Source organism: Oncorhynchus gorbuscha, unplaced genomic scaffold (genome assembly GCF_021184085.1).
Source record: "Oncorhynchus gorbuscha isolate QuinsamMale2020 ecotype Even-year unplaced genomic scaffold, OgorEven_v1.0 Un_scaffold_765, whole genome shotgun sequence".
Taxonomy (NCBI): Eukaryota; Metazoa; Chordata; class Actinopteri; order Salmoniformes; family Salmonidae; genus Oncorhynchus; species Oncorhynchus gorbuscha.
The window spans coordinates 177,628-191,998 of record NW_025745800.1 but is presented as its reverse complement, the minus strand read 5'-3'; the positions used below and the strand labels follow the sequence as shown (position 1 = coordinate 191,998).

At 43.0% G+C, this 14,371-nt stretch overlaps 1 protein-coding gene across 1 annotated transcript in view; it reads left to right on the top strand.

Moving 5' to 3' along the window:
• Window positions 1-14,371, top strand: part of LOC124020154 (low-density lipoprotein receptor-related protein 2-like) — a 64,669-nt gene that overhangs the window by 25,555 nt on the left and 24,743 nt on the right. Inside the window, 3 exon segments of the mRNA XM_046335502.1 lie at window positions 3,365-3,551; window positions 13,246-13,455; window positions 13,549-13,732. Of these exon segments, the coding sequence (XP_046191458.1) occupies window positions 3,365-3,551; window positions 13,246-13,455; window positions 13,549-13,732 (581 nt within the window).

Genomic DNA, 14,371 nt, shown 5'->3' with positions numbered 1-14,371 from the left:
AATGAACGTCTTTTTATCCATAAATTAAGAGTGCTCCCTATATCCAAGAAGTTAATTAACACATTTTATACAGTTCTTCAAAAGGGGCAGTTCATGAGGCTGACATGCCATCTGACCTTTCTCAAGGGGGCAGTGCCTACTTACAAAATAAGCAAATGTTACTCACCACCTGGATTCGGTCTTATGTAGCAATGTGAAATTGTTTTTGGAAAGCAAATCTGCTTTGAAAGTTGTAAACTCAACTTGTAAACCCAATTGAGAAAATGGCCTTTGAATGTTTTGGTGTCTACTGAAAGGCTCTGTCTACACCATTCAGCATCGTTCACATCCTCTTAAGCTTTATCCCCACCATCCCGTTTTGCTCTTGGAGCGCACATTTGACGCTCTGGCCGATGATTTGTTTACCTCTGGATAACATAAACAGCCTAAACCGCTCTGCTGGCAACAATTTCATTACGCTTTTTTGCAGACGTTTACTGACCGCGGCCATATTCAATGGGTCACATAACGTAAGCTAATGAAGCAGCCAGCTAACATTAGCTAGTTAAACAACAATGAATGAAGTGGCAACAATTCCACAGTGCTGGGAGCTAACAACCAGGTCCAATGTTAGCTAGCTAACATTAGGCTCTAACTAGAAAAGCAAACGGCTCTGGGAATCCAGTAATGCCAGCCAACATTAGCTAACAGTCACTTTATCTTGAAATGAAACCACTTTGTCGGAATTAGAAAACGTGTATCCGAATGTAGCTAGCCATCTTACCTGTATACATCAACATGCATCATGGACGAGTCACCCTGTCAGGAATGCAATACCACGGTTGGCCTTAGTTTGAAGATATAGTCTGAAGACTGGTGTTTTCTACGTCTCCTTAGATATCATACTCTAATTCCACTGATTTCAAAACGTGATCCACCAAAAAATGGAGAGCAACACTTATGCAGCTCCACTACTTTAAAAAAAAGTTGCATTAGACAGGATTATCAAGTCTGACGAGCTCAAATAAACAGTCTTCAATATGGCAGACAAATCTGAATGCCTCTTGTCATGTCCAGCCCACTCATCTCAGCCAATCATGGCTAATGGGAAGGTTGCTAGCGTTTTGTGGCTTAACCAACAAGGCTCCTAATTTAACCATTTTAATCGTAAGAAAGTTCATGTTCGAATGAAAATACTTCCCAAAGAGATTTGTTCAAATATCTCTCCTGTGAAGTCATGACTTACGACATACGCCTAGTTTCCTGAATTGGGTCAAAAATGACATTCTTTAGAATGCCTCTGACCATTCCCCACATTCTATGTTAAAAATATTTTGACAGCATTCGCAAAAAGTGTTAGTTTCGGTGTACGAATGTCTGTAACAAAGGCATATTCCTGTGTGAATTTGGAGAGGAAGATGGCTGAAAGTTCTTGTACTTGATTTACATCAGGGTGTTAGCTGTCACCCCCACCACCACCAGTTCCCCTCTCCCCCTCTGTGACTGAAAGCGGTTCTGGCTGAAGTTATTTATTGCCAAGCTGATCTGCCCAGACCAGGACAGTTGACTCCAGTCACCTTGCCGTGGTTAAATGCGGTGGACCATTCAGTTTTGTGCAACTGCTGCCATCTATCCACAGTTTTTAGGTAGGTTTTTTGGGAACATACCCTATACACTTCCTGATGAACTCGGTCAGTATAAATATCAAGGTTATTCTGAGGCAACCCGGAACATAGTCCGCTATACCAAAACTGGGATATCTTCACGATTGGATTCCGATTGGTCAGACCAGGGTTGAATTGACCTGCAAGACCACTTGTACTTCCTGTTTGAGTTTCTGCCTATATGAAGGGAAAATTGGAATGGAGTTTTGATCTGACTTGCTGAACGGAGGGCGGGGGAGGGCCTTGCAGGCATTCCAGAAGGGAGAGTAATAGTGGCCGAGAGTTTTTGAAGAGCGAGTACTACAGGCAATGTGTTAGAATTTTGGTAGCATTTTCCTCAGACCTGCTTTTTTAGACTAGATAACTCCTAGAAATACGGCCTCAGGATATGTGGTTTCCAGTTTGCACGAAGTCCAGTGTAGTTAATTGAGGGCCGTCGTATCTGCTCGAAGGGGAATATATACACTGTGACTATAACCGAAGAGAATTCTCTTGATGGTATACGGTTGGCATTTGATTCTAGGTCGGGTGAATTAATGTACCTGGACTCTCTCCATAAGTAGTTCATCATGAAACACATCAGTCTCATCTTCCCGGAGAATTCTTTATTCCTGTCTGTGCGATGTATCAAACTTGTTTTGTTGTATCAAATGCAGTATCTGGTTGCTCCTAATTACACACCACAGACCAGCAAATATTGTTTAGGTCATAGGAATCAATACAAATGTTTTTGTATGCCCTCTTATACACACTATTAGGCCCAGCCTTTGGAACCTAAGCTTTCCTAGATATCGCTACCATATTGTGATCACTACATCCAATGGATTTGGAAACTGCTTTAATGCATTAAAGCAGATATCTAAAGCATAATTGAAGATGTGATTGATACATGTTTTCATTCCTGTGCTGTATATCTCCCCTGGTAGGTTTACTGAACCAGTTTGCAGGCACTAGTGTGAAGCTTTTTCTTGAGTGGGCAGCTTAATGAAAGCCAGTCAATATTTAGGTCACCCAGAAAATACACCTGTGATAACATATCAAGCATTTTACATGTTATCCAGATACTGGCTGATAACACTTGGTCTATAGCAGCTTCCCACCAGAATGGTCTTTAGGTGATGGAGGTAAACCAGTAGCCTTATTACTTAAACAGTATATAACATGAGATCCTCTCAACTTTATAGGAATGTGGTTCTGAATATAGACTGCAACACTGCCCCGTTGGCAATTGTCTTTTTGGTAGATGTTATAACCATGGATTGCTGCTGTATCAACGGTATTATCTTAGTGAGTTTCAGATGGTCAGAATATGAATGTCATCTGTTACTAGCAAGTTATCCATTTCATGAACCTTGTTTCTTAGCCCACATTTACATATGTAGCCTATTTATGAGCTGGGCTTAAGTCAATGTAGAGCATCTTCCATTTCCAGAAGATGTCAGTGATCTATTAAAGTTATTCCAACAGAGCTACAGGAATGTTTGAGCTAAATGTAATGCCTGTAGACTGCTGAATCTTTCACACCCGCAGCCCAACGATGACCCCCGCCATGCCCTAGCTACACACCCTAGACCATGCCACACAACACGCCTTAACCCTAGTCACATGCTCTAGACAATGCCACAAGCCCTAAGCCCCCATGGACCGGTGAGTTAAAGCAAAACCCAACTTGTTGGCCTACAGAAGTGTGGCTGTGACATGTGTCCTTCTGTCTCCTACAGAGGTGCATCTGTGCTGCAGGCTTCCGGCTCCAGGCTAATGGTTTGTCCTGTGTGGATGTTGACGAGTGTAATGAGGTCCTACCACCTGTCTGCAGCCACACCTGCCTTAACACCCGCAGCTCCTTCCTGTGTCGCTGTTACCATGGATATCTGCTGGAACCAAATGGTCACAGCTGCAAGACCCAAGGTACTCCAAATGTGTCTTTGCTTGAAAGTAATTATGACATTGTTTTAGTGAAATATTTACTTTTGTCTAAAGCCAAAAAAGACAGGAAATTCAAAAGATATTTTGACCTATGCAGAAACTAGGCTTTTCAGAATAAATGGCTTAACTACTACTAGAGTACTGAAGCTTAATTCATCTACTATACCTCCACAACACATGTACTCCCATTAGATGGGTTGACAGATTCAAACCTTCTCAAACAGCCTAATACATACTCTTAGATAGGTTTACCCCATTAATGCACCTGTCATGTATACATATTTTTCATGTTAGACATCATTCCACTCACTTAAACATTATGGGGAGGTTTTCCCAGACACAGACACAGATTACGCCTAGTCTTGGACTAAAAAGATCAATGGAAAATATCCAGCCAATATAATTTCTAGTCCGGGACTAAGTGAAATCTGTCTGCGAAACCACTCCTTAACCCTACATTTAACCAATACTAATACATAAACTGACTCAGATGGGAAATGGACAAGATAGTTGACAGTGCTTTAACATATTTTGAAGCAATACATGGGTAATATAGCTCAGTTGGTAGAGCATGGCGCTTGTAACGCCAGGGTAGTGGGTTCGATCCCTGGGACCACCCATACGTAGAATGTATGCACACATGACTGTAAGTCGCTTTGGATAAAAGCGTCTGCTAAATTATTATTATTATTATTATAATATTCCTGTTCATTTTTATTTAACTAGGTATGTAAAACAAGTTATAAACTATGGAGTAATGGAATCTTATGTTGTCTTAAGACTGTTACGCTATGCTCTTTAGACATTTACAAGTTATAGTATTTAAAGCAGAGGTGGCAACACTGACCCTAAATGTGGTGTGGCAAAATTCATACCAGTCTTTTCTGGGGCCTGGAGTTTATCCTGATCACAATCACCTGGTTGGGTGAAACTTTGGATCCTTTTCGTAGGCTGAGACCAGGTCCAATGCTAACTTTGTTTCTCACTGACATGACCGGGCCAATTGGCAAAACATTTACTGACCCTGACCCTAACCCTGAAGAATTTTCTGGACATGGCATAACAGTTTTTTCTGGACATGGCATAGTTTTTAAAATCTGTGGTCATGCAGGGCCTATGGGTTACCATGCTGTCTCTCTGCAGGGCCTATGGGTTACCATGCTGTCTCTCTGCAGGGCCTGTGGGTTACCATGCTGTCTCTCTGCAGGGCCTGTGGGTTACCATGCTGTCTCTCTGCAGGGCCTGTGGGTTACCATGCTGTCTCTCTGCAGGGCCTGTGGGTTACCATGCTGTCTCTCTGCAGGGCCTGTGGGTTACCATGCTGTCTCTCTGCAGGGCCTGTGGGTTACCATGCTGTCTCTCTGCAGGGCCTGTGGGTTACCATGCTGTCTCTCTGCAGGGCCTGTGGGTTACCATGCTGTCTCTCTGCAGGGCCTGTGGGTTACCATGCTGTCTCTCTGCAGGGCCTGTGGGTTACCATGCTGTCTCTCTGCAGGGCCTGTGGGTTACCATGCTGTCTCTCTGCAGGGCCTGTGGGTTACCATGCTGTCTCTCTGCAGGGCCTGTGGGTTACCATGCTGTCTCTCTGCAGGGCCTGTGGGTTACCATGCTGTCTCTCTGCAGGGCCTGTGGGTTACCATGCTGTCTCTCTGCAGGGCCTGTGGGTTACCATGCTGTCTCTCTGCAGGGCCTGTGGGTTACCATGCTGTCTCTCTGCAGGGCCTGTGGGTTACCATGCTGTCTCTCTGCAGGGCCTGTGGGTTACCATGCTGTCTCTCTGCAGGGCCTGTGGGTTACCATGCTGTCTCTCTGCAGGGCCTGTGGGTTACCATGCTGTCTCTCTGCAGGGCCTGTGGGTTACCATGCTGTCTCTCTGCAGGGCCTGTGGGTTACCATGCTGTCTCTCTGCAGGGCCTGTGGGTTACCATGCTGTCTCTCTGCAGGGCCTGTGGGTTACCATGCTGTCTCTCTGCAGGGCCTGTGGGTTACCATGCTGTCTCTCTGCAGGGCCTGTGGGTTACCATGCTGTCTCTCTGCAGGGCCTGTGGGTTACCATGCTGTCTCTCTATATTCGCTGCAGCTGTACATAGTCCATCTGTAAATAGCCCACCCAATCTACCTACCTCATCCCCATATAGTTTTTTTTACTTTGCTGCTCTTTTGCACACAAATATCACTACTTACACACCATCTGCTCATCTATCACTCCAGTGTTAATCTGCTAAATTGTAATTACTTTGCTACTATGGCCTATTTATTGCCTTACCACCTCATTCCATTTGCACACACACTGTATATATACTTATTTCTTGTTTATTCCATTTCATTCCACTCTGTTTGTCGCACTGCTTTGCTTTATCTTTGGCATGTCACAGTTGTAAATGAGAACTTATTCTCAACTAGCTTATCTGGTGAAATTTAAAAAATCAGATATTAAGACTGTTGAAGGCCCTATAGGTTGGCATGCTTTCTCTGTTGCTATTCATTTTAAAGGCTATATTTATAATAGATTAATAATTAGTTGGGTGCTTATATTTGTCCTATTACGTTTGTATTAACATGCATGTGTCAAATAAAAATGTGTTTTTTGCCTATCCCAACTCTCTGACACCCCCTCGGTCACAGCCAGGGTCTGCCGTTAATGGCAAACCTGGAGCAATTAGGGTTAGTGCGTTGCTCAAGGGCATGTCAACAAATGTTTCTGCTCGCGGATTCAAAAAGTAACCTTTCAGGTTACTGACCCAATGCTCTCATCGCTAGGCCACCTGCTGCCACCTTTAGTTATTATGAAGCTGCTTAATTGTATTTAACAAGTCATTAATGTAAGAATTGCACTGCGTTAATTGCATACATTTTATGTTTCTTTAGAATGGCATGCCAAAAGTTATCGACCTACCGACAGTAGCCAGAATTGCTTGTATGGTCACTATTGAAGGCCAACTTTTGTATACTGAACAAATTATAAATGCAACAATTTAAAATATTTTACTGGGGTACAGTTGAGGAAATTCAAATATGCATCTGTTGGTCACAGATCCCTTAAGGTAGGGGTGTGGATCAGAAAACCAGTCTATCTAGTGTGAACGCCATTTGCCTCATGCAGCGCTACACATCTTCGCATATGGTTGATCAGGCGGTTGATTGTGGCCTGTGGAATGTTCTCACGCTTCAATGGCTGTGCAAAGTTGCTTGATATTGGCAGGACCTGGAACACGCTGTCGTACACATCGATACAGAGCATCCCAAACATGCTCAATGGGTGACATGCCTGAGTATGCAGATCTCTAAAACAATGTAGGTAGCTTATGGTAGAGTAACGTTCAAATCTCTGGCTACAGTTCTGGTGGACATTTCTGCATTCAGCATACCAATTGTAAGCCTCGACTTTGACAACTAAACATTTGATCTTTTATTGTCCCCAGCACAAGGTTCCCTTTTGTAATAATCAAACTTTTTAATCAGTTTCATGATATGCCACATGATATGGATTATCTTGGCAAAGGAGAAATGTGACTTACCGGCTCAAATCACTCTTATGTAGCAGAATTTTTAATTGTCATTTTTACGATGGATAAAAGTAGTCTCAGAGCTACAAAATGCTATATCATACACAGCAGTTGAGGAACAATGGAAAGTATTTCTGCTTTGAAAGTTGTAAACTCACTATAGAGAAAATGGCCTTTGAATGTTTTGGTACTACTGCTGGAGAGCCCTTTGTCTACACCCATTCAGCATTGTTCACACCCTCTTAAGATTTTAACCCACCCAGCTCTTTAAGGATTAATTTGAGTGTTCTTCAGTCAAGCACCCCTGTAAAGACATTTATACACTGATTCAAAATGGCTATTGATAACATGTGTATTTTGTGGTTGTGACCCAAACTCTTGACCCTTTTATTTTGGGACTATTCTCATGTCAGATTTTGCAGTAAAATATCTTATTTTAAAATGAAATCTAACATTAATTTGGAAGACGCTGATATTTTATGTTCATCCAAATTATATGGACCCTGATTTTTTTTTTTTAACTTTCATTTTTAATTGGCACATTTTTAATGGCAAATTCTTTATCCTAAAATAGTGGGGGGAGAACAAACCCCTCTTCACATTGTTTAAGAGAATTAAAATTATCAATAAGTGTAAATAAAGTGATGTTAATTGAAAATATATCTTTATGTACTCTTAATATGTATTCCTGTTTTAGTATGTTTTAATCTCTTGAAACTAGGGGGACACTATTTTAATTTTTGGAGAAATAACGTTCCCGAAGTTAACTGCCTATTTCTCAGGACCAAATGCTAGAATATGCATATAATTGACAGCTTAGGATAGAAAACACTGAAGTTTCCAAAACTGTAAAAATATTGTCTGTGTATAGCAGAACTGATATTGCAGGTGAAAGCCTGAGAAAAATCCAATCAGGAAGCAACCTCTGCATAGCATAGCGCACCAGTCAAAAAACATTACTAGAAAATATTAATATTCATGAAATCACAAGTGAAATATATTGAAACACAGCTTAGCCTTTTGTTAATCACCCTGTCATCTCAGATTTTGAAAATATGCTTTGCAGCCAAAGCAAGAAGCATTTTTGTAAGTTTATCGATAGCCTAGCATAGCATTATGCCTAGCTAGCAGCAGGCATCATGGTCACAAATCAGAAAAGCTATCAAATTTAATTGTTTACCTTGGATGAGCTTCGGATGTTTTCACTCCCCAGACTCCCAGTTAGCAAATGTTCCTTTTTTCCCCCAAATATTTTTTTTGTAGCCGAATTAACTCCGTTAGTTCATGTTTGGCTGAGAATGCGACTGGAAATTACGATCACGACAACTTCGAAAAAACTTCCAAATTATCTCCATAATATCGACAAACATGGCAAACGTTGTTTATAATCAAGCCTTATCTATTTGATAATATCAACCGGGACAGGTGTCTTCTTAGTAGGAAAGAGAAACAATGGCCGCATTTGTCTTAAGCACAAAACAGACTCTAGGTGACCACTGACACAATGTTGACGTTCAGGCTCATTTTTCAAAATAAAAGCCTGAAACTATGTATTGTGACACTAGACACATTAGGGAAGCCATAGAAAAAGTTAAGCTATAACTTATCAAGCAAATGGCTCTGACCCGAATAATATTTGTATTGTTGGTTAAGGTATTGTAAGTATTTCCCTAAGGACTACACCACATTAAAATGGCCCTCCTGTGAAGTTGTGGCTTGACATATGCCTAGTTTTCTGAAAGGGTCGCAATTGGGATTAGGTTTGGATTTGGCTCGGCAAATTCCAAAACTTCAAAATTGTTGCTTTTCAGCCATTTTCACGTAGATTTGATTGTTTGCTGCATGACAAATCAAATTTTATTCGTCACGTGCACATGCTTAGCAGATGTTGATGAGACTATAGTGAAATGCTTGTGCTTCTAGTTCCGACCGTGCAGTAATATCTAATTTAGGGAGGAGACGGGCTGAAATCCCGTTAACGGAATCGATTTGACAATAGCCAGTGAAAGTGCAGGGTGCCAAATTCAAACAAATCTCATAAATGTATCAAATATACAAGTATTATACACAATTTTAAAAATGTGTTAATCCCACCAGTGTCTGATTTGAAAAAGGCTTTACGACGAAAGCATACCATGCGATTGTTAGGTCAGCGCCAAGTCACAGAAACACAGCCATTTTACCAGCCAAAGAGGAGTCACAAAAAGCAGAAATGGAGAAAATTAATCACTAACCTTTGATATTCATCAGATGACACTCATAGGACTTCATGTTAAACAATACATGTATATTTTGTTCAATAGAGTTCATATTTCTATAAAAATCTGTTTACATTGGCGTGTTATGTTCAGTAAGGTTTTGCTTCCCAAACATCTGGTGATTTTGCAGAGCCACATCAATTTACAGATATTCATCATAACGGAGTTCAGAAATCCACAGGCTCGAGTGGTCATGACATCGCAGACAAATTCCAAATAGTATCTGTAATGTCCACAGGAAAAATGTCAAATGTTTTTTATAATCAAACCTCTGCTCTTTTACAATATATAATCGATAATGTCAACCGGAATGTAGCTTCTTCCATAGGTGAGAGAATATGGCTGTGCATGAGAAACACTGCTGGCACCACTGACGAGATGGGTTCTTTAACGCTAATTTTTCCAAATAAAAGCCTGAAACTGTCTAGACTGTTTACAGCTTGAGGAAGCCATAGGAAAATGAATCTGGTTCATATCCCTTTAAATGGAGGCAAGGCATCCAATGGAACAGAGAGCTTTCAGGAAAAAACGCACTTGTTGGAGTTTCCTAAGGTTTTCGCCTGCAAAATCACTTCTGTTAAACTCGCAGACAATATTTTGACAGTTTTGGAAACTTTTGTTTTCTATCCTAATCTGACAATTATATGCATATTCTAGCTTCTGGGCCCGAGTAGCAGACAGTGTAATTTGGAAGGATTTTCATCCAAAATTCCAAATACTGCCCCCTACCCTAGTGTAGTTAATTTCACGTATTTAACCAGGGATGCCAGTTGAGAACAAGTTCTCATTTACAACTGCGACCTGGCCAAGATAAAGAAAAGTAACAAAATCAGTTACTCCTGAGGTTGAAGAGGTGCTGTTGCTCCCTCTGCGGTTTCCTGAAGTCCACGATCATCTCCTTTTTGTCAACATTTTGTTGATGAGTGTGAGGTTATTTTCCTGACTCCACACTGAGGGCCCTCGCGTCCTCCCTGTAGGCCATCTCATCATTGTTGTTAATCGAGCCTCCCACTGGAGTGTTGTCTGCAAACTTGATGATTGAGTTGGTGGTGTGCATTGCCACGCAGTCATGGGTGAACAGAGTACAGGAGAGGGCTGAGAACACACACTTGTGGGGCCCCAGTGTGGAGGATCAGCGGGGTGGAGATGTTACCTACCCTCACCACCTAGGGGTGGCCCTTCAGGAAGTCAAGGAGCCAGTTGCACAGGGCGGGATCCAGACCCAGGGTCTGTAGCTTAATAACGAGTTTGGAGGGTGCTATGGTGTTAAATGCTGAGCTGTAGTCGATGAACAGCATTCTTACATAGGTATTCCTCTTGTCCGCTTCGTTTGTGGACCTATTGGGACGGTAAGCAAATTGGAGTGGGTCTAGGGTGTCAGGTAGGGTGGATGTGAAATGGTCCTTGACCTGTCAAAGCACTTCATGATGATGGAAGTGAATGTGATAGTAGTTCAGCTCTGGTATCTTAGCTTTTTTGGGAACAGGAAAAATGGTGGCCCTCATGAAGCATGTGGGAACAGCCGACTTGGATAGGGATTGATTGAATATGTCCGTAAACACACCAGCCAGCTGGTCTGCATTCTCTGAGGACGCGGCTAAGGAAACCGTCTGGGCCGGCAGACTTGAGCAGGTTAACACGTTTAAATGTTTTACTCACGTTGGCTGCGGTGAAGGAGAGTCCGCAGGTTTTGGTAGTGGGCCATGTCGGTGGCACTGTATTGTCCTCAAAGCGAGCAAAGGAGTTGGTCTGGGAGCAAGACATTGGTGTCTGCAACTGGGATGGTTTTCTTTTTGTTTTCTGTGATTGACTGTAGACCTTGCCACATACGTCTCGTGTCTGAACCGTTGAATTAAGACTCGACTGTCTACACTGACGCTTAGCTTGTTTGATTGCCTTGCGGAGGGAATAGCTACACTGTTTGTATTTGGTTATTTTTCCGGTCGCCTTGCCGTAATTAACTTTATTAAGACTTTGTATGTATCTGTCAATACAACATACACTGCTCAAAAAAATTAAGGGAACACTTAAACAACACAATGTAACTCAAAGTTATTTAATTGAAATCAAACTGTCTACTTAGGAAGCAACACTGATTGACAATAAATTCCACATGCTGTTATGCAAATGGAATAGACAACAGGTGGAAATTATAGGCATTTAGCAAGACACCCCCAATAAAGGAGTGGTTCTGCAGTTGGCGACCACTTCTCAGTTCCTATGCTTCCTGGCTGATGTTTTGGTCACTTGAATGCTGATGGTGCTTTCACTCTAGTGGTAGCATGAGACTGAGTCTACAACCCACACAAGTGGCTCAGGTAGTGCAGCTCATCCAGGATGGCACATCAATGCGAGATGTGGCAAGAAGGTTTGCTGTGTCTGTCAGCATAGTATCAAGAGCATGGAGGTGCTACCAGGAGACAGGCCAGTACATCAGGAGACGTGGAGGCCGTAGGAGGGCAACAACCCAGCAACAGGTACGCTACCCCCGCCTTTGTGCAAGGAGGAGCAGGAGGAGAACTGCCGGAGCCCTTCAAAATGACCTCCAGCAGTCCACAAATGTGCATGTGTCTGCTCAAACGGTCAGAAACAGACTCCATGAGGGTCCGACGTCCACAGGTGGGGGTTGTGCTTACAGCCCAACACCGTGCAGGACGTTTGGCATTTGCCAGAGAACACCAAGATTTGCAAATTCGCCATTGACGCCCTGTGCTCTTCACAGAAGAAAGCAGGTTCACACTGAGCACATGTGACAGACGTGACAGTCTGGAGACGCCGTGGAGAACATTCTGCTGCCTGCAACATCCTCCAGCATGACCGGTTTGGCGGTGGATCAGTCATGGTGTGGGGTGGTATTTCTTTGGGGGCCGCACAGCCCTCCATGTGCTTGCCAGAGGTAGCCTGACTGCCATTAGGTACCGAGATGAGATCCTCAGACCCCTTGTGCTGGTGCGGTTGGCCCTGGGTTCCTCCTAATGCAAGACAATGCTAGACCTCATGTGGCTGGATTGTGTCAGCAGTTCCTGCAAGAGGAAGGCATTGATGCTATGGACTGGCCCGCCCGTTCCCCAGAACTGAATCCAATGCTTTAGTCCAGGTCTGGGAGGAGATCCCTCAGGAGACCATCCGCCACCTCATCAGGAGCATGCCCAGGCATTGTTGGGAGGTCATACAGGCACGTGGAGGCCACACACTACTGAGCCTCATTTTGACTAGTTTTAAGGACATTACATCAAAGTTGGATCAGCCTGTAGTGTGGTTTTACACTTTAATTTTGTGTGACTCAAAATCCAGACCTCCATGGGTTGATAAGTTAGATTTTCATAATTGTGTCATTTTGTTGTCAGCACATTCAACTACGTAAAGAAAAAAGTACTTAATAAGAATATTTCATTCATTCAGATCTAGGATGTGTTATTTTAGTGTTCCCTTAATTTTTTTGAGCAGTGTACAATTGTTAAATTAAGAGTCTAGTTGGTAAAAGCAGCAACCTTCCCACTAGCCATGATGGGCTTTCTCTTATGAGTGGACTGGCCATGTCGATTTCAGACCACTCGTAAAAACACCAATTCAAATGTTGGTACATAAGACTGAAAATAGATGATGGGTCACAAATGGCATCTAGAGAATCCCTATGGGAGAATTCTAGTTTTCTATACATCCTTCCAGCAAGAAAACTGAGCCAGCTGGATTGCAGTGCCATCTGAGCATTTAGGAAATTGAGTTCCAACCAGTGTGCCAAATGTAATTATGTAACATGGAGAAATTAATTTGGGAGAAAAGACTCTAACATGCATTGCTGGCTCAACCTAATAGCCGCAACTAATGTAGATTTGTCTAATTATAGTTGTCATTGTATTCAAAATGGTGCGTTTTGGCATGGTATATTGATGGTGTATTTTGTCTGTGTAGATGAGGCTCACCTGCTGGCGTCTGTGCAGAATGAGCTGCTGGTGTTGGGGTTGCATAGCTCCAGCCTTTCATTGCTCTCCACTAGTCAGACACCTGTGTTCTGTGTGGATTATGACTGGAGAGACCAGAGGGTATACTGGGTCAGTCTGGAGGAGGAGAGCATCAAGTGGACTTCCATCAACACCAAGGACACAGGCACTCTGGTCAAAGGTTAGTACTCTAACCAAGGACAGGGTTAGTGCCAAGTAGTCTCAGCCCTACTGTCTACTAGATGTTTGCTAACAGAATGCTCTCTTTCTGTAGGTGTGAAGTCTGATTCTATAGCTGTGGACTGGGTTGGCAGGAACCTGTACTGGCTGGATGGGCTGGCCAGTCAGATTCTGGCTGTGAGGCTGGGCACATCTACAGTAAAGTCTCAGAACTACATAGTGGTTCTGGATGAGGATCTGGAGCAGCCTCGCTCACTACTACTGCTGCCACACAAAGGGTGGGTTCGGGTGTGCGGGCTACTGCCGCACAAAGTGTGGGTTCGGGTGTGAGGGCTGCTGCCGCCCAAAGGGTGGGTTCGGGTGTGAGGGCTGCTGCCGCCCAAATGGTGGGTTCGGGTGTGAGGGCTGCTGCCGCCCAAAGGGTGGGTTCGGGTGTGAGGGCTGCTGCCGCCCAAAGGGTGGGTTCGGGTGTGAGGGCTGCTGCCGCCCAAAGGGTGGGTTCGGGTGTGAGGGCTGCTGCCGCCCAAAGGGTATACAAATGAATATACCTATCACTCTGTTTTTATAACACAACCCTGAAAAGTCCATTATCCCTCTGAAGAGTATGAATTAGGCTCTCGCATAGTTTTTTGTTTTCAATTTCCATAATGTTTACATCTGAAGGTGATTATTAAACATATTATACAACAATACAAGTTAGGTAAAAGTAATAAATGAAAAATGGTAACAGAAATAATGTAGTTAGAATTTATTGAATATTAAAAGCTCATTTTCTAGAGGAGGTGAAAAAACAAACACATTTAAGCCAATATGGAACTGAACAATTTGTTTTCCTTGTGGTTCTCGCTCATGAGACAGTGTTGATTTGCAAATTTTCCTCTAATGGGGTCATTGGCTTAGATTTGATGGTAGGGTGA